The sequence below is a fragment of the Sorex araneus genome, chromosome 10, assembly GCF_027595985.1.
Source record: "Sorex araneus isolate mSorAra2 chromosome 10, mSorAra2.pri, whole genome shotgun sequence".
Classification (NCBI taxonomy): domain Eukaryota; kingdom Metazoa; phylum Chordata; class Mammalia; order Eulipotyphla; family Soricidae; genus Sorex; species Sorex araneus.
The window spans coordinates 23,144,415-23,170,498 of record NC_073311.1 but is presented as its reverse complement, the minus strand read 5'-3'; the positions used below and the strand labels follow the sequence as shown (position 1 = coordinate 23,170,498).

Sequence of the window (26,084 nt, the reverse complement as noted above, 5' to 3'; positions counted from 1 at the left end):
TCCTGCCTCTACCTGCTTGGCTCTAGTGTGTGATAGCCTTGTCTTATCCCTAGGCCATTCTCTATCCTTCTCTATCTCTGTTTGCTTTCCTAAGTCTGAAACCTTGTCCTTGGGCCTCTCTCTCGGACCATGCCCTAGAAGGTCCCTGTCATCCTCTCCCGGCTTTCCTTAAGTCTCCAGCCTGACGTCCGTCTAAAGACCCCTGCTTGATTTTGCCTTCTGTCTGGGTCTATGAGCTTTACCTATCCGTTCTGTTCAAGTGCACAACCTCTACCTGATTCTGCAGCTTCTTGGGTGCAGCTGAATTGCAGTGAGAGAGAACCAGGGGAAGCACGGAGCCTGGCTGGGAGCTTTCTTTTATCTGCTGCCATCTCTTATAACCAATCCCGTTATCTATTTCGACTGGGTAACTTTTAAAGGAAAAAGATTTAAAGTGACCAACTAAATTAACAAGTTCACCTGGTGTTCCACTGTTCTTCTCCAGCAATAACTGTGATCTCACACACACACACACACACACACACATACACACACACACACTTATCTCCTTTTTATTTTGTAGTGTTCAGTTATGTGATAATTTCCCCCTTTCAGTTCACTCACATTGTGTATGCTTCAAGTGAGTGAAGTCTGATTGCACACACTCTTCTTCACTTTAGCAGCATGTGACACTGTAGAGGGACCGAGAGAACCATTTCTCATGAATAAATAATTATTTTAATTAGAATATCAATTGTATGTATGGAAATGACGCTTCTGAATCTCTTAACTGTGATTAAAGGCAGTTGATTGGCCTAAGTTGTTTTTAACAGTCTCCCAACAAACTCTATACACTATTAATTTATTTAGCAAATGTTTGTTTCTTAGATGATATAGAGGAAGCTTCTGCCTATTCCAAAGGCAAATTATATTTTGCTGTTATAATGACTCTTCTAAAGTACCGAAAGCAGATTAGAATCCCCATTAGGAGTGAGCGCTGAAGTCAGGAGTAAGCCCTGAGCACAGCCAGATGTTGCCTGAAAACAAAGTACCTGAAACTCTTCATATTATTGCAGAGCTAGTGGGTTTTGTTTGTTTTTTTTTTTCAGTGACCTTTACAAGTATTAAAGTATTATAAGTAATAATTCATAAGTATTAGTTCTCCCAAAAACTTTGTATGGATGAAATTTAAGGGCCATAATGATACAATAAATTACATATTTTATTAAATTCATTTTACAGATATGAATATTGAGATTCAGATACTAAACAGCTTTTTTTCAGGTCACAAATCTAAGGAGTGAAAATTGAAACTCAGGGTGTACTGGCTTCCTAGCCTACTAGAAAGCTTTATATATACATATATGTATGTGCGTGTGTGTGTATATATATGCATATATATACATATATGGTTTATTCATTTACTATTTGAGCACACAATAACTGCTGGACAGAGATAAATAAGACTCATCCCGCTCTTCAACAGTCGAGTGACAGCAGAATGATTGTAAACTGATGAATTACAGTGTAGTGAAATAGATATTAGCATTTCGGTAAGAACAAAGTACTATGGGAGAGCATTTAGCATATTTTTTTCCGGGGAATGAATGTGATATTTTTTATACTGTTACCACTTTTCTTTAGCAAAAGAACATACATTTAGAACAGGATACTATCATATTTGAGAAAAGGAAAAGGTCGAAAAGTCGTTTTTATTTCCTGACTACATCCTGTAGTTTGTGTGGAGATGCTTTATTCTTAATTAAATATCCAAACACCATAACTTTTTTTCATAATCAAAATTATTGGCTGTGTACTTGCACTATAAGGCAAAATTAAAAGATTTCATTTATCTACACAGCTCTCTTGCCAGTAGAGGTTCTTTTCTAATATTTTTTTTTTATTTGGCATTTTACACCTGGCTGTGCTCAGGGCTTATTTCTGAGTGGGCTTAGGAATCAGTCTTGGTTGGTGATTAGGGAAACCACTTGGTTGGTGCTAGGGGTCAAACCTGGGTAGGATGTACATGTAAGGCAAGTTTCTCTGATTCAGAAACTTTTGAGACAACATTTGCTATTGAGGTAGTTATATTCCAGAACTCTAAGTCCAAACAGCAATATAAACATCTGTGACTGGCTAGCTGTTTTAGAGGTTAATAAAATCCCATAATCCTTGATCACCGTGCAGTTGATAAGTCATTAGAGATACAACCTAAGTATCTGTATGTAAAAGGACCCCAGCTAGTTCCTCTGCAGACCTAGGTTTATCAGAGTCTAAACATTATAATGAGTAGAGAAGTTACCCAGGAGTGATAGCACAGTGGGTCGGGCATTTGCCTTGCAAGTAGCCCAACTGGGTTCGATTCCTCCATCCCTCTCGGAGAGCCAGGCAAGCTACCCGCTATTTGCCCGCTCGAGCAAATCGATGAGCAACAGGAAAACAGTGCTACTGTTATGAATTGGTAGATCCTATTTTCTAGAAACAGATCTCAGTTCTGTTCCATCTCTACTACTTAGTCTCCAACTCTACTTAGTAGGAGACCTAATAAAAATTACTCTTGCTGGGGCTGGAGCGATAGCACAGCGGGTAGGGCGTTTGCCTTGCACGCGGCCGACCCAGGTTCGAATCCCAGCATCCCATATGGTCCCCTGAGCACCGCCAGGGGTAGTTCCGGAGTGCAGAGCCAGGAGTAAACCCTGTGCATCTCCGGGTGTGACCCAAAAAGCAAAAAAAAAAAAATTACTCTTGCTTTGTTTTATTCAATAGTTGTTATGAGGATTAGATATATAGGGAGAAGCTTCAATCTATTTATGCTTAATAAGTTCAAGGTTTATACTCAATAAGTTTATACTTAATAAGTATCAGGACAGACACTTATTTGTAAGATATGCACACTCGAAATAACAACAAAACACCTTAGTAAACAATCAACATCATATAAAACACCACTGTTACTTTTATGAGAAAGATAAAAATCTAACTTGGGTTGTATTGGACCTTTCCAAAGGAATCCATCATGTAACCTGGTGCATTCCCTTCACTTTAGACTTAGGTGCTGACATCTCATGCTTGTCAGTGTTCCTACATTTTTTTTTACATCATACGAACACCCACTTGCAATTGTTTATATTCATTATCTGGGAAAGCAGAATGAGGTTGGTAAAAGAAAACTGCTAACCAAGAATAATGAAATCTGACCCAATTTTGCAACTACTATATTGAGTAGATCAGTTTTCAAACACTTTCGGTCTTTGTTTTCTAATCTTTTAAGATGCTGGAAAGTATAAAATCACTCTAAGGGCCTTTTTAGGTACATGGCCTGAGTTTCTGCGCTATATACTTGCACTAAATTATCATCACCCAGTACTTTGGTATATATCATTTGCTCCCTGATAACATCTTTTTTGACATTTTTACAAAGAAATAAATGATATCAATTAGAACCTAGGCTAGACCTACTTCTTCATATACTTAGAAAAACTGAAAGGTATAGCCAAAACTTGATTATCAAATAAACTGTCTAAACCACATATCTAGTGACAAACTGCATCAGAATGATGTCTTCATAATCCTTATGGAGAAAGGATTAACCCTGAATAAGAACTTGGGCATGGGCAATTTGGCAACTATTGTGCAGAAATAACAAGATTCCATTTCAGATTGAGTTCCCTTCTGAGGTCTCACAAGGGTCAAAATTTAGCAACTAGTTTTTCTGTTGCACGGGAGAGAAAAAGAACATGCCATAAGTCAATTTGTGAAAACAGTACACTCTGAAGTTCTCTTTCACCAGCAAAGATCCTTAACTAGAAACTTGAGCATGCTGCCATTTTGATAGCGGAACCTGAGTGGAAATAGAAAACGATTGAAAGCTCAAAATGCACCATTTAAAAAGATGCTTCATTTACCAGCCATTGATTTGCTAAACTTTCATCAAATGAACTAACTTTAAAGTTTCATAAGAGAATGCTGATGAAACAAGTATGCATCTGGTGATTTGCTGAGTGATTTCCCCCCAGTTTCCTGAATGAAAAAATATTCCTTTGTATATTAACATTATATAAGAGTAGTTCTTGTGATTTTTATACCAGTTTAATATTTTATTAGCTTACACTTATATATTTGGGAATGGTCATGAAACTATTTGAACACTCCTTGCCATATTGATTTCCACATGTGTTTATAAATGATTTAGCAAGAGAAAGAGAAAATTTGCAGGATAGTGATGTTTATTCTGCCTTGTGAATTCTAATTTGTTTCCTTGAATGTTTGTGGCCAAGTCAGCACAACTGCAAGACAGGTAATATTTCTTAATTGAGGCTTTTCTCTCTTAGAATCACACTTCTCTTTGTTGTAAATATTTCTTGAATACCTAGGATACCCCCATGTCTATATCCTCATCATTCTTCACCTCTTAACAAGATAGAAGTTGAATGGTGCCTGGTGAAAAGCCTGGCTAATTTATGCCAGTAACATCCTCAAATTATAAGTACAATGAAGTTCCTTAAATAAGGCAAAGAAATCTAAACATATAAATCTTCAGGTTTTACATGGAAGAGACGACATCATTTTAAAACTGGAAGTCTTCTATGGCTGAAGAGTTAGTACAGTGAGTAGTGTGCTGGCCTTGCATGTGGCCAACCCAGGTTCTATGCCCAGTTTCTTATATGGTTCCTTGAGCATCGCCAAAGAGACTAAGTCTTCTTAGATTCCAAAGTCATAAAAGGGAGATATTCTTACCCTATGTGGAAAGTTGTTGCTGCTAATTTTCTTTTTTTTTGTTTTTTTTTTTATTTTTTATTTTTTTTATTAGTTTATTTTTAATTAGAGAGTCATCGTGAGGGTACAGTTACAGATCCATACATCTTTGTGCTCATGTTTCCCCCATACAAAGTTCGATAACCCATCCCTTCACCAGTGCCCATTCTCCACCACCAGTAAACCCAACATCCCTCCCCCCCTCCCCAGTCCCGTCTCCCCCCACCCCACCCTGCCACTATGGCAGGGAATTCCCTTTTGTTCTCTCTCTCTGATTAGGTGTTGTGGTTTGCAATAAAGGTGTTGAGTGGCCACTGTGCTCAGTCTCTAGTCTGTATTCGGCCCGCATCACCCTTCCCCCACATGACCTCCAACCACATTTTACTTGGTGGTCCCTTCCCTGAGTTACCCAGAATGAGAGACCAGCCTCCAAGCCATGGAGACAACCTCCTGGTACTTATTTCTACTATTCTTGGGCGTTAGTCTTATAGTCTAATTTTCAATGACAACACAAACTGAGTTAATATGAAAATAATTTTAAAAAGGAAGAAGTCTTTCTAGTATAATTTTGATTTTTTTAAAGAAGAATGGGTCAGATAGTACAAAAGTTAAAGAATTTACTTTCTGTGAGTCGTGGCCATGACTGTGGTTTAAATCCTGCCATTACAGAAATATAATAGTGGAGACAGGGGAACACAAGAGTACAGCGCCAAGATAAACTACACAAATGCCCAACTACAGATGAATGCATCAAGTAGCTGTGGCACATATGCTCAATGGAATACTATGCAGCTGTAAGAAAGAAAAGCATATTGATACCATATTGGTATGGAGGCAAGTGGAGAGGGATGGATATTGGGGTCCTTGGGAAAGGGACGCTAATACACTAGCAATGTGTGTGGTGTTGAAATTATGCATGTGAAAAACCATTATTAACAGTATTGCTAACCAAATAATGGAAGAAAAAAGTGTTTTTCAAAACACCTGCCACCACATAATGTTCGACCGAGAATCACCAGGGCACCTGAGCCTAAAACTAGTTATGCCCTCCTCAAAAAAATAAATAAATAAAAAATCTTAGTTCTTTAGAATTAATCTACCATTTTCAAAAACTTAAGTGTTTAACTTAATGAGAGGTACTTATTCCTTATGAGTGAGAAATTTTCTAAGCATCAAGGAAGACTCATTGATAAGCTTTCAGGACACATTTTTGCACATCACTGTGTGTACCCTAACTGAGCAGCTAGACTATTGTACATGAAACCAGCTTTCTGTGAGAAGGTGGTCTGTATTCTGATTTTGATATTTTTTAATAAAAAAAATGTGGAGAGAATACAAAACTTCCTTGTTCTTTTTTTTTTAATTTAAATTTTATTGAATCACCATGTGGAGGGTTACAAAGTTCTCATGATTATGTCAGTTATACAGTACTCAAACACCCTTCCCTTCACCCGTGCCCATATTCCATCACCAACCACCCCATTATACCTCCCGCCCCCTCCCACCCCCCCAGTCCCCGCCCTTGTAAGTGATAAGTTTCACTTCGTTTATGCTTTATCTTGGTTACAGTCCATGTTTCAACACATAATTCACTATTGTTGCTAGGGTTTCCCCCCAAAAAAGAGAAGACAGTCCCACTGTCAAGGAAGCATTTGATGGCTCTCCATTGCTGAGAATGTAGAGATATTAAGTCCCGCTGTTTGTTACATAACTTTTCTATTTTTTCCCCCCCTCGTCCTGCGCCACCGAGATCACGCCTGTTTAGTAATCACCACGCTGCCTGACAAAGGGAAAACAAACCAAAAGAGATGGTTATTTCTCGTCATCAGCCGGCGTGGGGCTCTAGCTTAGTTGATAGTCTGGTATAATGTCTGCAAGCAGTTTCTGGAACCAAAAGTAATACGCTGGTATCGGCCCCGGCTCAAGATTCCACCAGCGTCCCGCTGTTCCAAGTACATAATAATTTATTCCCTTGTATCCCATTCCCACGCCACCAGGTCCGTGTCAGCTTAATGGACATCATACTATGGTTAACGCCACGCCGTGTTTTTTCCCGAGAAAGAAGGATATTTCTTCTCAGCCGGCGTGGGGATATGGCTTAGTTCAGTCTATAGAGATGGCTACCACTTTGGTGGCCTTCAATATTTCAGCAAAAGATTTACTATTCTTGTTAGGATTTCCCACCAAAGTCCGACCCGTTAAAGTCCAGGGAAAATTCTGCCTAAAATTCTATCGCTACAATCTTTTACCCTTTAACAAAAAACTTAGTACTATTGTTTGGAGTTTCCCCCCACGTTAAGCCCTGCCAAAAAGGAACATTTACACGTTGCTGACAATCAAGAGATATTAGGTCGAGCGGCTGTGATAGCAGCCGCGCGGTTTTGGATTTCTATATGAAGTCCAAGGAAAATTCTTTTGGTAATTGCATTGCTCGCTGGCAGCGCCTGGGCCAGAAGTTCCCAGCACACAGTTTGGAGGCATTTTGGGGGCGCCGCTCGTGTCCAAAGTGGTTCAGTTGCCTCCGGGGTCGATCTCGCTCGGGGCCGCAAAGGAGCGTCCCCACATGGCTCTCTGCTTAAATGTTGGCCGGAACAGGGCGGATCCGGGAGTCCCGCCCATTGGCTATCTCTCGATCTCGCGCGGGGCTGCAAAGGCAAAACTTCCTTGTTCTTAATAAAAAGTTATACTACTGGACTAAAACTCTTCTAAGATAATAGGCTAGAAAAAGTGAATGCATTTGAACGTATTTATTGGGTTAGCAAAGTTAGACCAGAGAGATAGTACAGGGGCTAATTAAGGCTTGCATGAGATTGACCCAAAATCAATCCTTAGCATTGCATGCGGTCCCTCCATTTACTGCTGAGGATCACTCCTAAAAATAGTGTCAGGTATAGCCCCTGAACACTGCTTGGTTTAGCTCAGACCTCCCTGCCACTCCCACCTCCTCTTATGTGTGTGTGTGTGCGCGCACACACACACACACAATCAAAACCAGGATATATAAAAATAAGTCCTTCACAGCCATCCTTAAGATGAGAGTTAAAGTTATTTTCTTCTGAAATCAATTAAAAACAGTCGAAGAGTATCTATTTGAAATAATACATATTCTAAGCATACCTGTATTTCTTCCAGTCTCTTTAAGAGTTCTCTTTTAGGTCTCTGTAGCACTGTAGCACTGTCCTCCCATTGTTCATGGATTTGCTCGAGCGGGCACCAGTAACCTCTCTATTGTGAGACTTGTTACTGTTTTTGGCATATCAGATATGCCACAGGTAGCTTGCCAGGCTCAGCGGTGCAGGTTCTCCAAGAGGGACGGAGGAATTGAACCTGGGTCAGCCGCATGTAAGGCAAATGACCTACCGCTGTGCTATCACTCCAGCCCCTTAAGTTTCTATTACTGTTTATTGAGATGGTGAGCATTATTTTAACAAAACATTTTTAGTAAAATAAATCAGACAGCATGATTTTCTACCCTGGTCCCAAATAAGAGTTCTATGTTCTGGTAGGAAAGTCAAAAGGGAAGAGAGAGATACCTTAATTCTGTTTAACCCAAAAGAGATGGTAAGCCATGATCAAATGCAGAAATCCCTAAACCAGAGTACCAAAGAAAAAATTCTAGGTTCAAAAACTACTTCCCCCCTGCAATAGATTACTAATTATATGGAAGAGACTGAACAAGGGAAGAAGGTGTAAACCTGACAGTTGTCCTGGGCTAGGATTTCTCTTGGCTCTTCTTCCCTGTGGTGTAAACTTGATGATAATGCTATGTATTTGGATGACAGCTCTCCAATGGCAATTAAAATCTCAGGCTTAGTACTGTTACAAGTATAGTGGGCCTCTAATGATCTGTTCAAGAATTTTCAACCATATTAAACAAAAGGAAAAAAAAGTCTGGAACTAATCATCTGACCTAGAAAAAGGGTGAACTGTTTTCTCTAAAACTTATAGACACATGTTTTAAAATTATAATAGAAATTGAAAGAGAATATAGACAACCACATCACCATGCTTTTCTTTTCAAGGACAATTCTATACATCAATAATTCTCAGCAGAAATTATGAAGAAATGGCAAGCACACTAAAAACAGGGATTTAGTTGTACAAAGTTGTCAGGGTTTTCCCTTGACTTTTGTAGTTTTCCAAATAACTAAATAGAATATAACTAGTTGAAAATGCTTAGTAAAATAACCTGCAGACCTGTGAAGTGATCAAGTCAATGATTGAGTGCATAATTAAAAGAATGAATTAATCAATTCATAAACATATTTTCACAGTCCTTAGACACAGATATCAAGTCCCTCAGTCCACTAGCTTTTATAAAACCGCTTGCTGTCTGTTTAACCAAAACCTGACCCAGCAATCGTTATATACATTGTCTTGAGGGATCACCAGTCATTTCTTAAACCCTTAGTATTTGCCTATTACTAGGACTAATGACAGAAACTTCCCTCTTATCTTCCACATTGCTAAATTGAAAGCATTTTCTATTTCTCAGTCCACATCAGCTCTGAGAAAGCAATCAATCACATGGAACACAGCTTCTCAAGTCTCCAAATTTGGATGAAAGTCGTCATTTTGCAAGATATGATTGAAGTGTGTTTGGAATATGGCTTTATTTGGAGATAACTCACTTTAGTATCCATCTGAGTCTCTGTTCTTAAATTATAAAAAGGTAGATCTCCACCGTTTATCAAGATAACCTCCTCTGTCCCTTTGACACCAGTCTTCAGAGTTCTGGTCTATTATTCTTGCTCAGACACTATTATGGTAACACACAGGTTTCTCCTCTAATCTTACCCAGAGAGAAAGTTAAGAAAAAAAGACCTCATATCTAATGCCTTCTGTCCTACAAAATAAATAGATATATATGTGTACTGCTCAGGGACTCCACTGGGCAGGAACAGAATGCTGGACAATGTCAACTCATCTCAGATTCTCATGATGCTTTATTTACAACTAGATTTTGCATCTCTCAACTCTGATGCACTTTATAAGGTTGGAAAAGAAGCCACTTTGCTATCTATTTTTTTAATTTACTTATTTTTTAATTAATGAATCACCGTGAGGGTATAGTTACAGATTTACACATTTTCGTGCTTGTGTTTCCCTCATACAGTGTTCGAGAACCCATCCTTCCATCAGTGACCATTCCCTCCCACCCTCAATCCCATCTCCCCCCATCCCACCCTGCCTCTGTGGCAGGGTACTCCCTTTTGTTCTCTCTCTCCAATTGGGTGTTGTGGTTTGCAATAGGGGTATTGTGTTCAGTCTCTAGTCTACTTTCAGAACACATCTCCCATCCCGTGCATGGTCTCCAACCACATTTTACTTGGTGTTCCCTTCTCTATCTGAGCTGCCTTTTCCCCCAGTATGTGAGGCCAGCTTCCAAGCCATGGAGCTAACCTCCTGGTACTTCTACTACTCTTTGGTGTTAGTCTCCTACTCTGTTATTTTATATTCCACAGATGAGTGCAATCTCTCTATGTCTGTCTCTCTCTTTCTGACTCATTTCACTTAGCATGATACTTTCCATGTTGATCCATTTATATGCAAAGTTCATGATTTCATTTTTTCTAACAGCTGTATAGTATTCCATTGTGTAGATGTATCAAAGTTTCTTCAACCAGTCATCTGTTCTAGGGCACTCGGGTTTTTTCCAGATTCTGGCTATTGTAAACAGTGCTGTGATGAACATATAGTCACTTTGCTATCTTATGGTCAACTGTTGACTAGGCTCTGTTGCTCAGTCATTCATTTGGAACTCAAAAGCAAGAGTTGCTACATTTTTTTTGCTCCCTATTTTGTCATAGTTGTCTGCTCAGTATGTATGCATATCTGAACGCATCTTTAATAAATTTCTCTGAAAGTAAAATGTTTCATTATAAAGGGTTTTCTTAGTGGATGAGAACTGGCCATCAGAAAATTTATACCAGATTTGTTAAACCAATAGTATGTGAGTCCTGTTATATTTATATTCTTATCAAAATACCTCATCATAATGCATATTATTTTTAATTAAAAATGAGATATTTTCTTTTTTTAATTAGAAATCTCAAAGTACCTATGAATAAAATCAAATATCCAACAAACCTATAAAATATTATAGGAAAATGCCTGCCATAGAGACAGGCAGGAGGGAGGTTAGGAGGAAGGAAACTGGAGACATTGGTGGTGGGAAATGTACGTTGGTGGAGGGATGGTTGTTGAAACACTGTATGACTGAAACCCAATCATGATCATCTTTGTAACTATATCTCATGGTGACTCAAAACAAAAATAATAAAATTAAAAATGAATGAATTTTTAAAAATAATCCTTTTAACCGAAATTTCACTTATGTAAAAAGTTTTGTATATGATAAATTTGCTTGTGGATTCTGTTTTGTTTGTAGTATATCACTCACACCTCTTTAGTCATTTTTGACTCTTTTCTGTTTGTGTTTTCTTTTTGGGGGGAGTACTCCTAGCTCTGTTCTTTAGGGTTGCTGCAAGCAGTGCCTGGGAGCCCAATTATTGCTGGGGATTGAACTTGGGGCTCCAACATGCAAAGTATGCACTCCAGTCTTTAAGCTATCTTCTCCTTCCAGGAATTGTAGAGTCTTTTTGGGGAGAAGTATGGTTGGGGCCACTCCCCATGGTATTCAGGCTTACTCCTTGCTTGTTTCTCAGGAACCACTCTTGGGAATTATATGCAGTGCCCAGGATTGAAAGGGGGTTGGCTTGCATATAGGGTGATTGCTTTAATTGCTTCACTATCAGTATGGCCCCCTCATTAAAAAAAATCAGGTAATAAAGAAAAATACATCTATCCCACTCCCACCCCTACCCCCAATTTTCCTTAACTAGCAAATTTACTTTGTTGGTAAAATTTAGGAGTCCAATTCCAAATGATATTGTCATCTTTGGGGTTCTTATTGATGCTTACCTTCCTAACTTAAGCCTCCCTTCCGTCCGCTCTGTGCCTTCGCGTAGTCTAAACCATTGATGGGTCAACTACAACAGAACAAGCAGTGAAGATAACACCTATAAATCCTAATTTACCTACAGTCCTGAAACCGCAAACTCTGGGAATCTGAGTATGATACCATTTCATATGTATTTCCCAGAGGAAAGTACATGGAAATTCTGTCTTTGCAGAGTGTGGAAGGGGAGCACCATGAAAAAGCTGTGGAGCTGCTCAAGGCTGCTAAGGACAGCGTCAAGCTGGTTGTACGATACACCCCAAAAGTCCTGGAAGAAATGGAGGCTCGCTTTGAAAAGCTCCGGACAGCCCGGCGTCGGCAGCAGCAGCAACTGTTAATTCAGCAGCAGCAACAGCAGCAGCAACAACAGACACAGCAAAACCACATGTCATAGGTGAGAAGTGCCACTAAATACATGTACAGATATAGAGAGAAAGAATTCCTAATCGGTGTCTAGAGCAACATCATTAAATTCTGTAATTTGTAAAAAATTAACACGCTCAATCATCCCAAAATGTTTGTGAACAGTGCAGTTGCTTATTTTCTGTGAGAGTCACTCACATTTCCTACAACTGTGAGATATTCTGGAAAGAATATGCCTTATAGGACTCAGGTACATGCTACTTTCACCTAAATAGAAATGTTAAATATAAAGAAAACTCTCTGTCCAAACCTAGATCCCCAACCACATAGCTGGTGACCATGTAGCTCCTGACCCGTGTGACATTCATCCTCCATTCCCTGCTTTGCCCACTTGTCTTTGCACAAGCTAGAGGAGCTAGACTGTTGAGTGCTGCTCCTAAGATTCTTGGAAACCTCCTGTTTAGAATAGGATCTGCTGCAGAAGTGCTCCTGGGTGAAGAATGATGCAGAGAACTGACAGTGTCAAACCTCTGGGAAGTTTGAAATTTTCTTTGGACACTCAAACTATTGTGAGCACCTCCCTTTTTTGAAGCGTACTTTATGACTTAGAATTACTAGAGTCACTTCTACTTAATGTATTGTTAAGAAGATATGAGAGAATAATAATATAGTCACCATCAGCAGCATTTGCTCTGTGCTAGTCATATATTATCCTCAATCTTCATAAAAACATTCAAGTAAGTAGCTTGAAAATATCTCTCTCTTTTGATTTACCTCATTACCGTTTCAGATATTTTGCTTATCAACATCAGATAGTCTTGAATTATAAATTTTCTTCGCCATCCTTTGGAAGAAAATGTTTGTATCTTTTAATATCTTAAATGTCTGAAACATGTATTTTAAATTACATTCAAATGTTCTTGAGGAAAATAATGGGAAATGTTTTGAAGTCATTCAATATCAGATTACTATTTACACCATGAACAACACTGGATAGAACTTGAGACTTTCAAGAGAGAGAGAGAGAGAGAGAGAGAGGAGAGAGGAGGGAGAGAGAGAAAAGAGAGAAGATCAAAGAGAGGAGCAGGGAGGAGAGAGATAAAGAGAAGAGGGAGAGAAGAGAAGAAAGATGAAATAGATGAAAGGAGAGAGAGAAAAGAGAGAGGAGGTGGAGAGGGAGAGAGGGAGGGAGAGAGAGAGAAAGAGAGAGAGAGAAATATATTCCTCGAAAGAACTGCTTGTATAAGTAAAGAATTTGGGGTTAAACAACCTTGGATGGTCCTAAGAATTGAACAATATATTTCCTTCTTTATAGTTTACCAGTTTTGTTATATATGTGGTTTTGTTTTATATATATATATGGGTTTTGTTATTTATATATAGCATAGCTTTTTCTTTATCAAAAAATGTTTTCTATTCTAAGAGCTAGGTTTGTTGAGCAAAAGTTTGACACTGCCTGGGCCAGAGGCTGTTCAGTGGGCAGTAGAAACAGCATAAGCAGAGCAAAGTCCTCTCATAGTGCTTACATTCCGAGCAGGGCTTTGCAGAATTAAGATAAGTTGTTTTGATGGAGACTGACTAGGAGAAAAACTAAGATTAGGCAATCAGAGAAGGACTCTCAAGGGAACTAATATTTAAGCTGAGACTGGATGTCAAGAACACAAAATGAGCATAAAAGGAGAAAACTGATGATTCACTAGCTCTAAGGCAGGCATGAGTTATGTGTCATTTGAAGAAAAGAGAGAATCTGTGTACTTAGGGAGAAGAGTGAAATAGATGGAGGTAGGATGATGCTTCTGTGAACCACTAAAAGACAACTTAGAAACAATGGGATTTTTTTGTTGTTGGTATTGTTTAAGCTATGTTCTTTAAATCTTTCAATATTAAAATTAAAAAATTTTAATTAAGGCTTAATGTTTTACAGTACAGTTAATGATGGTTTCTTATGCACATAATTCCCACACTGCCTCCATCAACAGTATACCCACCTCAACAATAAGATTTTTTTTAAGCAAGGGAGTAACATGATCTAATTTATGATTTTTCTAAAAAAGCCTATTCTGAATTCTCTGGGATGAATAGAAGCTTGTAGAGTAAGTGTGTAAACAGACCAATTCTGAGGCTCATAGATGTTAAGGAAAAATATGACTTGTGCTAGAATGATATATTTGAAATGTAGTGAGAAGAATGGATGTAGACAAACCAATTTCACTCATATGCTCTTTCCTTATCCATTCCAAATGGACTTCACATCTGTACTTTCACAATCCTCTTCACAATCCTTTTAAAAGACTTTTTGTTAAAAATAATAATCCATTCTCCTTTAAAGTAAACGGTGATGTGCTTTCCACTCTATTTTTTTCCCATCCTCAATGTTTGAGACTAGTAGCAACTCTCCTAATTGATTTACCACATTAGTCCATAGGAAGTTGCTCTGAAGTACTTTGAAAGCTATATGCTATGATTCAGACTTATTGACTCTTATTAAAAGCTTCTACTATAAAGCTTAGTCAATCAAATCTAGAAATTTACATCCTGGTAATTAATATTTGCTAGGCCATATACTCACTTCCATTTCTCTGTTCCTTCCTTATTAAATCACCTTAAAATTTTTGTTTTGTTCCATAATCAAGTTCTAAGATTTTAACTAAAAGCAGTATTTTTTGCACAGGTTATGATAACATTCTATTTATTGAACATCATATATTTTTGTGCCTGACTCAATAGAGTATGTGTAATTCACACTGGTGTGGCCCACAGAGATGGAATCTTAGTGATTATTTCAAATATAAATAGAGTCTAGTCATGTCATTCATGGATCTTATAGTGAATTCAGTCAAAGAGACCTAAATTATCTTGCATTCAACTTTTAATTCGATTTTAAAGGATTAAATAGGTTTTGTTACGCTTTCTAATTCATACTGCCGTTGCTGTTGTTATGAGATTTGAAAGGAATTTGACTTTTTATTTTCAACAGATATCTGATTTTTTTTAATTTATTTTATTGAATCACCATGTGGAAAGTTACAAAGTTCTCAGGCTTATGTCTCAGTTATACAATGTTCAAACACCCATCCCTACACCAGTGCCCATATTCCACCACCAAAACAAACAAACAAACAAAAAACCAGTACACCTCCTACCCCCCCACCCCCAACCCCACCTACATAACTGATAAAATTCACTTCATTTTCTCTTTACCTTTATTACATTCCATATTTCAACCCAAAACTCACTATTGTTGTTGGGGTCTCAACACAGAACCCACCATTCTTCCTGGAGTCTACCCCCCCAAAACACGGTCCTATTGACAAGGAAAAACGCGACAATCAGTTCTCCACTAATGAGAATGAAGAGGTACAAGGTTTCGAGGCCGCTGTATCGGTCTCGCAGTTTAGGATTTCTGTGCTTTAGTAATCAAGTACATGGAGATCCAAGTGGGAAATTTCATCATTTCCCTTCCTGGGGCAGCATAAAGCAAAAGCTTAGTTCACATTCTGGGGACATGGCTTCGAGCACTTGCTGGGTTCAGAAGTAATCTAGCTGGCTCTGGATCTTGGTCGTTCAGCAGCAAAGCGGCCGTGTAAACGCATGGCCACCCAGTTCGAATCTCGGCAGAGCTCGAGCTGGAGCTGGTACCGGCCCCAGCCCGAGACGGCCCAAGCGTTCCGCTGTCTCAAATTCAAAACACATTTTTTTTTCCCGAACCACCAAGTTCATACCCATTTAAACGTCCATAAGATGGGTTTTTTAAGGTCTAACAAGTCAACAAAGAGTGGATAGAGCCAAATATGTACCAAATATCTTATTGTTTATTATAAAAAATATGATGTATATTTTCAAAATAAGAATTTTTTTTAGTTGATAGACTACAAAGAAACTAGCAATATTAAATGGTGAATCTAAGTGGAAAATAAATTGCATGCAACACTGTATAGAGAATGTCTCCTATGCCATTTTTTAACTTTAAATTCTCCTAAAATAAAACTCAATTGTTTCTTCCATTGATATCCTTGTTTGATAATCAGGAAAAATAAATTCTATTTCAGAAATATAGATCCATCACACAGTGCTATTGTAAACATCTACATAGAGGCTATGAGTGGAGATTTTATCATACACCCACTTTGTGAAGTGGAGTATTACATTTGTGCAAGATGAGGTCTACCAAGTGGTGTCAGAAGGCCTGGTACCCCCTTTCGATGACTCAGCTAACCTGCCTGTGGATCAGTGAATGCCCGAGGATGCGATGCTGCTCAGACCCCAAGGTGCTAGGGACTACTGGGTCCCCCCTAGTAACTTTCAGAGATCTCTGGAGCTACAGTTAGTAAAGGCACCTCTTTTGTAAGATTGATTTATTTATATCCATATTTCACATATATATCTAAAGAGTACAAGCAGTAAGAGGAATCTTTCTTGGAGTACCAAGATTCTGAGAAAGTCAAGGCCAAATCCATGTTCTATGACTTTCTACTGCTGAGTCTCAGTGGAGAATTCATTACCTTTGAAACACGGCTTGATCTTAACAGATGTATAAAGTTGCTGGCATTTGCCAGTGGCATTGCTAACTTGTTTTTCCTTAGTTCACTTCAGGCCTCTATTTCCTTATTTTTGCCTCTAACTGTTCTCTTCCTCCCAACTGTCAGTTCTGCTGTCCAAGTTCTTATTATCTGATCAAGGCAACCACTGACTGTGCTGCCAGCCTAGTCACTGCGAAGACCAGGTCCCAGAAGATGATTTTGATTAAATTGGATGCTAGTCATTGAGCAGAAAAATGGACCATAAAAAGAACCATAATACTAAGCTAGATAATATTTATTAAACTATTTAGATATACTAAGAACTCATCTTAATGCTTCAAATTTATATTTCAATTTTTCATCGTAACTATGAGCTTTAATATTACTGTTTTAAATATTTTAAAGAATGAAACCAACATATAGAATTTTTTTTAAATTATCACATTTCATAACCCAAGATCAAACCCAGAAACATGAAGTTAAAGCTTTTTTCTATTAGCCACTTTGCTGCTGTTCTCTCTCCAAGGAATGCCCTTGCATTCCCTGGTCAGTCCTCACTGACACATTTCATGAGCTTTCAAGATACTTATTGTCATACTGCTTAAAATTGGAGCTACAAAATTCACCCTCACCAGTAGTCACCCTAACCTTCAAAACTATATTTCATACTTCAGAGCACTTCAGCGTATAGCTATTTGGTTTATTATTGCTATCCTTAAACTTGCACCAAATTTAGTAACTTAAAAGAACACAAGTCTATTTTATGATAATTCTATAGGGCTGAAATCTACTACAGTCTTACTGAGCTATGGAAAAATGTGTCTTCTTCTCTTTTTTTAAGTTCTCAAGAATACCCATACTCCTTCCCTTGGGTTTTCTTTGGGTTCCTCTGTCCATCTTCAAATCTTCCCTGAGTTCCCATCATCACATCCCTACCCTGACTCTTCTCTTTTCCTCTTCTATTTTTATTTACATTATTGAGGTAATTCAGGAGACTATCTAAAGTACAACCTTATAGCAAGTTTTGCTCTTTCTGCAACTTTTACCCTAAAATAAAACATTTTCACAGTCCCTACAGTTTAGAAGTAGAGATATTTTGAGTATACTGTTATTCTGTTTACCTCAGGAGCTCATTTAAAACTTTCAATGTTATTTAACAAAATTTATACCAGTATAAAAAGAGATTTTTATGTAAAAATAAAAGAATTATAATTTTTTGTGTATTAAATCATGATATTGAGGGAAAATGAGAAAATTTTTATTAATGAGAAAATGAGGTACAGGTGATACTTCCAAAATGAGTATTTCAATGAAATACGAGCACCTTTTGGCTGCTCAGTGTTCATTCAGCTTGGGCATATTCTTAGATGCCTACTAAGATATACCTACTCTAAATCATACTCATTTGGTATCTGCAAATACATGACAAATTAACTTGTCAAAAGCTCAGTCTCTAAATCTGTCACTTGGTAACTAGGTGACCTTTAGGAAGTTATTCAATATAATAAGACTCAGTAAAAATCGTCCAGTGTGTTATGGAGATTAAATAAGATTATGCAAATATCTTAACAAAATTGGTGGCAAGTTGTGGATCTTCAATAAATTTTAACTACTACTCGTAGAAGTGGTGGTAGTGGAAGCAGCAGCAATAGTAATAGCGGCAGTGTTGCAGTAGTGAAATGTTATGGCATATCATGCTTTTCATGTAATGTCTAGTCATCTGACCAGTGAAAAAGCATGATGCCTCATTCAAGCCTCCCAGGTCTTCTTTGTATGCACTAAAGCTCATTAACATGTGTCTTCACAGCACCTGAAGGAAAGTATTGATGCAGAGTAGATAGTAGACAAGCACCCTTCCTTTTCTTGTTATCCAGAATAATTTGATAACATCTATGGTTTATATAGTATATGAACTCTTCATGTCTAAATCAAATGGAAAACCACCTTTATCTCTAAAAGAAGTGGTTCCATAATGCTGGATTAGTGGGAGGGTGAGAACGAGAGGCCATTGCCCCATCTACTATGTGGGCAGCGGTCTGCTCTGCTCTACTCATTGTCAAGATGACCTTATGCCAAATGGACTGGCCTAATCCGTGCTTCAGTGGGCACTGGTGCTTGTAGCCTATCAAAGAGAGGTTTTGCTGATATGTGTCTCAACAAGAACATTACGAATTATCCGGAATCATAATGTAAAAGTAGTTCATTATTTTTCTTCACGAAGAAAAATAGTCATCTGAGACTCGGAGGAAGAAGTGTTTTACATTTGAAATGCTTCCAAACTGGTGTTCTTTATTTCATTCGGGGAATAGCTGTCTTTCTCTTCCTCATTTAATAATTACTTCCTTTGCAAACATCCAACATTTTTTTTTCCAATGCGGAAGGTTGTGCATGAATGATATGCCTAAAATAACCCTTGCTGTTCTCCCATAGCACATGCTCTTTTGATATTTTTAGCATATTGTCATTGACAAATGAATCCTAATCGCTGATTTTTCTTCACTCTCTTCCCTTGCAGATCTTTCAAGAATAGAAACTTGATCTAACATCCGAAAGTCACAAATTTGAAACCGGGCTTCAGAATCCCAGCACATAGTAAAAGAAAAAAAGGAGACACACTGATAATTATACCTGTCAAAAAGCTGGGAACACGTGACGACGTGGTGTATAAATTCTTTACCAAGGCAACTCGGCACCTTTCTCTGAGGCTGACACCCACTATTCACATGTTCTTTATACACCCAGACCTTCCGTTCACAGCAGGGGGAAATCTCACGTGGAAAGGGGGACATTTTTCTAGTCTACACACTGACACCATACAAAAAGAATAAAGTCTGTGACTTTCAAATGAATCACCAGGGCCAGAATTAAGTGAATTTTAGTCTATAGTTTTTTTTCTGGAGATTAACAAATCCATCATTAGACTGTAGTTCAAGATGCCTCAGTTCAAAGTGTCACCAATTAAACTTACACATTGGCCCTACGCCCTACTTTGTTCCACAACCCCGTTGCAGAGTTGTCAGAATTTCAGTAAATTGTACATTCAACCTTATTCCCCTCTTAAAAACAGCGAGTTATTATATAATATTTATACTGTCTTCAGGTTCTAGAAGCAACCAGCTTTCTATTTTCTGTTTCCGTGAATTTTATTAGGCATTCATAGAGTGGGGAAATTTGGGCACAACTTTTAATTTGCTAGAAGCAAGGCTAGAGAACTCTAGTACTGTATTTTTTTTAAGTATTGCTTGTATTTATTATTAATTCTAACAGAATATAATGTATATTTATTCCATAAAATATATATTATCAGAGTGTATTTGTTATAAACCCAAGTCTTTTCTTACCAAGTGTTACGAATCTGGTGAGAGAATACTGGTAATGATGTAGCTTCATGACCTGATCTTATGATGTTTATATAGAGAACCCTGCTCTCGGTATTTTTTGTTAAGCTTTATATTTTTAATTGCTAGACTGAGGAAATCTAAAACTTTACCTACATTGACATGCTCTCATAGAATTCAATTCATATTTTAAAGTTTAGGATTTATAAAGCTAAAGTATAACATAAGTTCATATATATGCAAGTATATATGTCACTCAAATTTAGAATTTTTTCTCCAAATACAAATTGGATATTTTTGGCAATTTAAAACCAAAAGCATTGTTCCTCTTAAAATCAGGCATATAATATTATAAATGGAAAGATGCTGCTCCTTCTAAAATGGAAAACATACCTGATTTATTACATATATTCATGTAGGTAAATAACAAAGGAATACCTTTCAGAAAGCCTCACTTACTGGAAAAATTTCCTTTCGAACTACCCATATAATTTGTTACTTTAAGTTATGCCAAACTAGGCATGTAGACCCAACTCTAGTCCGTGGAATGACTAGAGACAATAATTATTTTGGCAATTTAATACGTTTGGCACTTAAACACACTTAAGCAAACACAAGTTCCTGAAATAAAAATGAATATCCATCTGAAATATTCTAGATATATCATTAAAACTGAGGCAAATAATTGTATATTCCATTTTCTCAAGTGCAGAAGCTGATTCTTCAGGATACAATAAATTTCACATTTCAGATAGTTCCTCAAATTAAAATTTTATGAACTCAATTTAGGAATTTTCTCCTTGAAAATAATTTCAAACCAGTCTTTAAACTAATATATTTTATTTTTCCCCACTGAGTGGTATTTTTGTCATTTATTTTCATGTTTTTATCACCCAGATTAAAACAAGTAGTAAGGACATGAAAAGATTCACCAATTTCAACAAAGACTTGCTGTGGTCAGAGATACCCATCCCTAAAAACATTTTTCAGTAGAGAAAACTTGGGTGGGAGGGTCCTGAGTATTATGTAAAATATATTTACAAAAGGACCGGCATGACTAATGGGTATGAATGGAGATTACATGAGTAGTTCAGCTTGAAAAAAATATTTCTCATTTTTATAAGAAAATTTAATAAATTAATGAAACATATATTTTACTTATCACTTTACAAAAAAATATCAAAGCTATTCCAGTGATTCCACTGATTTTCACAAAGGAAAAACATTGTATCACTGGAATAACAAAACAGTCATTTCAACATATTTCAATACATTCTATGTGTTTGGAGCTTAAAAGTATATTTTCATTGAATTTAGTTTCCTTGATAATTGTTTTCACTTCAATATAAATATTGTCATGATGTGTCAGAAGCAGCTACCCAATGAGCAAGATAGCTTATATTTGTTTATTACAAGTCTTTGTCTTCACTTTTTTTTGCATAATTTAATTGCTAATAAGTGACCAACAAGTTGTTTATCAAAGTTAAGGGATGATGCATTACACCTGAGTTTCTAATGACAGAATGCATGTTGTCATATGTCAGATACTAATGATATTTCAGATGACCAATTTTCTTCAGAAAATTCTTGTTTTCAAAATTTAAGTTTTCTCCTCAGGTTTCAATCAAAAGTAATCATCCTTAAAACTTAAAAGGCCCCTTATGGTTGGTAACCCTTTTTTAAAAAACTCTTCCCTGCTATGATTATATCTGAAAGTAAATAAAAGTAACAGAATTCAGTAAAAGAATGGATACCTGAACCTTTCCATCCGGTCATTTACATTTTTAGTCTTTGACTTTTGAAATAGAGTCTTCAGATAGATAATGAGCTTAAATTACAATTGACTTTGGAAAGAATAAGAGACTTTTGTGTTTCCTCATCATGTAATCAATAGGGAATTCTCTAGTTATGTGAACTGCCAGTATCTTTTAAAACACTGCTAAAATCTCAATACAAAATGGAGTTGGTGGGGTGGTGGCTTTTTAAAAAGAACTCAAGGCTGTTTCTGACTTGACTAAGATGAATTACACCAATTTATGAAAGCAGTTCTCAAGCATGATGAATCAAACTGATCTAATGTCATTTTATTATAGTCATCTGTTCCAATAGGATTCCAAGACACTGTAATATTTGTCCACGTTATTCTAAACATCTATAGGTATCTGTGGATGTGTGTATAATGCCTGAATTTCTCATTGCTTCGCTAGTTGTGTTCAGCATACAGACACAGCCAATTAGTAAAACCGGTACTAGACAACAATACAAAGTAGAAATCAATCCTCTAAAGATTCAGGGAGGTAATGTAAGGCACGATTTCCAAAAAAAAAACCTGCGTAGACCTATCCTTCTTTTATTCCTTCAAATAAATTCCACAAAGAAAAGAGTTGCTTGCCTTGTAGGCTGTTGTTTCCCAGGCATCTGGCATGATGCCCAGCACAGTGCAGACACACAGTATTTGTTGAACGAATGAATGAATGATTGAATAGAGAGATTAACCAAAAAATGCTCTCCAATTATTTCAAAAATGTCACCAGCTTATATAATACTGCAATTTTTAAATTTTCATAAAATCAAAAATGACTCTTGATAAATACCTTTTAGATATATGAATTTGAAGTGAATTAATCCAAAGCCTAGAGATTGAGGACATTTAATTGCAAAATAGTATTTAGGGAGTCAGAGTTTTTATAATAACTAAAATTCAAACTTTCTATTTTTTTTAATTTTTAAGAACTCTTACATTTTTTGTCAAGGCCAATCCAAACATGAGGCTCTTTATAAATTTTATAAAAAGTTAGGTCCTTTTTTAAGACATATCATATCATGTTTATTATTAATAACTCAAGCAATATAACAGCTTATGAAATTTGGAGTATTAAGAGGCTATCTCCCTAAATCATCTGTTTTAAAAAGTGTGACTCTTCTGTTTTAAGAAAGTAATGAAACTTTATTTCTGTCACTGACATATTTATCATGAATATTAATGACAGAAGTTTATTTTCATGCCCATACAAAAAAAAAGATCTGCATTTAGCATTGTTCCTCCTTTCACACTTGATTCCTCAAAGTTGAATTTAAGATTCCCAGCTAGTAAGACATTTCCTTCTTTTTTTTTTTTTGACAAATATTGGTTGCTCTGCTAGTATGTGCTAAGCTTTGGAAATACAATGGCAAACAAGATAAGCAGAGGACACTCAGAGCTTACAGTAAAAGACCCTCAACACTTTAGCACTAGAGTTTACTGCCATTACTCTTCACATCTGATACAAAAAATAAAAATCCCTCATCCCATGGAAATCATAGAAATTCCTTGCCCAGATTTATGTGAGCATGCTTTTCTAAATATACTACTCAAATATGCTATTAAATTTATCCATATATTATACTTACACTCTACTGAGGTAGAGAAGTAGCCATTTTATTTAGTTCTTACTATGTACAATTGCACTCCATGCTCTCATATTCTATATTATTCAGTACACTTAACAACTCTAATTAGAAGTTAAGAGATAAGAATACTGAAGCTCATACATGAAATTTATCTGATATCACACAGCTAACAGATGGTACTGGGATTTGAGTCCATGCAAGGTAACACAACAACTCATGTGTCTATTATCTATGGTCTGGGGATACCACTAAAACAGATGAATTACCATATATAAAAGCATTTTGGCATTATAAAGTAATATAGAGAATCACCGTAGTGAATATTACAGTCAACAAACCATATTAATGTCAGAAGCTGTGAGAAATCAATCTTATGTTATATCTTATTCTCATAAAACATTCTTAAAGCCAGGAACATGAATAAAAGTACCTATCCAGAAAGTGTCTGATGTCATAGATATTTTAATGATATTTTTGAATTACTTAATGTTAGCCACTGTGTCTATCTGGTGCTACAAAAAGAAACAACAAAAACCCCTTGCTGTAAGGGCTTATAATACACAGTGTGGAGATGAACCAGTGATATTTCATGGTTGCGGGAAAGGATTGGGCAATAGTACTATTTTCTCACCATTGCATGTGACCATGTCTTCTAATTGTTTTCATTATTTTTCTGAAAGAGCTGAGAAATTGTGCAGTGGTTCAACCTGACCAAAGTGGTTATTATGCTGCTGGGAAGTAAAAGTATTATACACCAGACTGGAATTTCTGTCTTCATTATACAATTATTTTGTTCTTTAAAAGCATGGCTCTATGGTTTTTAGGTACTAAAGGTGCCTGAAAATTTGGATGCCAACATAAAAAAGAAAAACTGAGACAAAAAACTGAGATTGGTTTAATGTAGCCACAATTCGATACAGCAGTGCCCATACTTCCAGAAGCAAGCAGGAACTAGTGCCAATGGGAATAACAAACTCTTCAGCTCTAGTTCATTCACTTGCAAAGAGGAATCATGTATGTCAGCATCAGTTAAATTTATCTTCTCTCTCCATTCCTACCAACGAAATGGGCATATTGTGCAGCTTCAAATGCTGTTCATATCGGTGAAAGCAAAGTTTCCTCAATTTTCATTACCTCGTTCTTTCTTCCTAACCTCTTCTAAATAACATTTTGCCGCCAATCGGGAAATTGAAATTCCTTATGATGAAAATCTTGTATTAATAATTCTCTGCGTCCCACCTAATCAAGACCCGCTTGATCTTTTTGATGTGACCATTTTCCATACTAGTGCATCTACCATTCAGATGACTTGATTCTTTAGGTTTTACTTTACCATCTTCCTTAGCCCCTTATGTGCATTACATGTGCAATAGAACCTTAGTAGTTTTTACTAGAACTATTGTGAGTTTCTGTATTTGTTAGTTTTATTTTTTGTTGCTGTTGTTTGTTTTGTTGTGTGTTTCTTGGCGGGGAAGAGAGATTAAGTCACACCCAGCACTGTTCAGAACTTATTCCTGGTCGCATTCAGGTTTTTGTTCTTTTTTTTTTTTGCTTTTTGGGTCGCACGTGGCGATGCACAGGGGTTACTCCTGGTTTTGCACTCAGAAATTACTCCTGGCGGTGCTCAGGGAACCATATGGGATGCTGGGAATCGAACCTGGGTTGGATGCATGCAAGACAAATGCCCTACCCACTGTGCTATCGCTCCAGCCCCCTGGCCGCACTCAGGTAACACTCCTGGTGAGCTTTGGAAACTATAGAGTGCTGGGGAATCAAATCCGGGTCAGTCACGTGCAAGGCAAACTAAATGGACATATTTGTGCGCACTTGACCATCAGTCTAGCCCCAAATTGTTGTGAGTTTTTAACAGTTTTTCTAATTACAAGTTCTCAATTTTCTTTATATTTTGCTGCTAGATAATTCCACCTAAGGTTATTATTTTGATCAGAACCCACCACACCAAAAAATACGGTTTAGGTCAATGTTAACCAAACAAAACATTGTTATAATATCAGTGAAGGAAAACATTATATATATACATATATATATAATGTTTTCTATCTATAAGTGCAAAATACTGAAACATGAAGTTAAAATCTTTAATGAACTGAATTAGAAATTATGGAGTTTCATGACTGAAAAATCATCACAAGTTTTGTTTTTGTGATGAAGTCAAATACAGATGTTTATATGGTGAAGCTTTCTACCAGGAACACATCAGATCTAAAGTATTTGATGTAATCACACACGTGCACAAACTAACATACCACCATTAGGAAAATGTTTAGTTTGAAATGTTAAAGAACATTGCTTTTCTAGCCTTATTTATCTTACAGTTTAAGTTCATCTCTACTTCTCTAGTACTGAAAAATGTCTGACATTTTCCCTTCCAGAGTTGAGAATATTTTTTGGAATGCATCATCCTTTTCTATGTCAATGGTAGAAAAATCAGCTTTTGAAACCTATTTTAAAAAGCCCACTTCAAGAACATTCTTCTATTTTTTTCAGTCACTGTCACTGTCATCCCGTTGCTCATCGATTTGTTCGAGCAGGCACCAGTAACGTCTCTCATTGAGAGACTTGTTGTTACTGTTTTTGGCATATCCAATATGCACGGGTAGCTTGCCAGGCTCTGACGAGTGGGCTTGATACTCTCAGTAGCTTGCCGGACTCTCCAAAAGGGGCGGAGGAATCAAACACAGGTTGGCCGCGTGAAAGGTGAAAGCCCAAGCGCTTTGCTATTGCTCCAGCCCTATTTTTTTCAGTATTGATTATATA

The 26,084-nt window shown here is 36.9% G+C and overlaps 1 protein-coding gene across 3 annotated transcripts in view; it reads left to right on the top strand.

Annotated features, from left to right (window-relative positions):
• LIN7A (lin-7 homolog A, crumbs cell polarity complex component) overlaps window positions 1-24,065 on the top strand; it is a 141,529-nt gene extending 117,464 nt beyond the window's left edge. For all 3 annotated transcript variants that reach the window (XM_055118058.1, XM_055118059.1, XM_055118060.1), the window contains 2 exons: window positions 11,871-12,089; window positions 19,094-24,065. In XM_055118058.1, coding sequence (XP_054974033.1) covers window positions 11,871-12,089 — 219 coding nt within the window. In that variant the 3' untranslated portion in view covers window positions 19,094-24,065. The remainder of the gene's footprint in view (window positions 1-11,870; window positions 12,090-19,093) is intronic.
• Window positions 24,066-26,084: the final 2,019 nt, after the last annotated feature.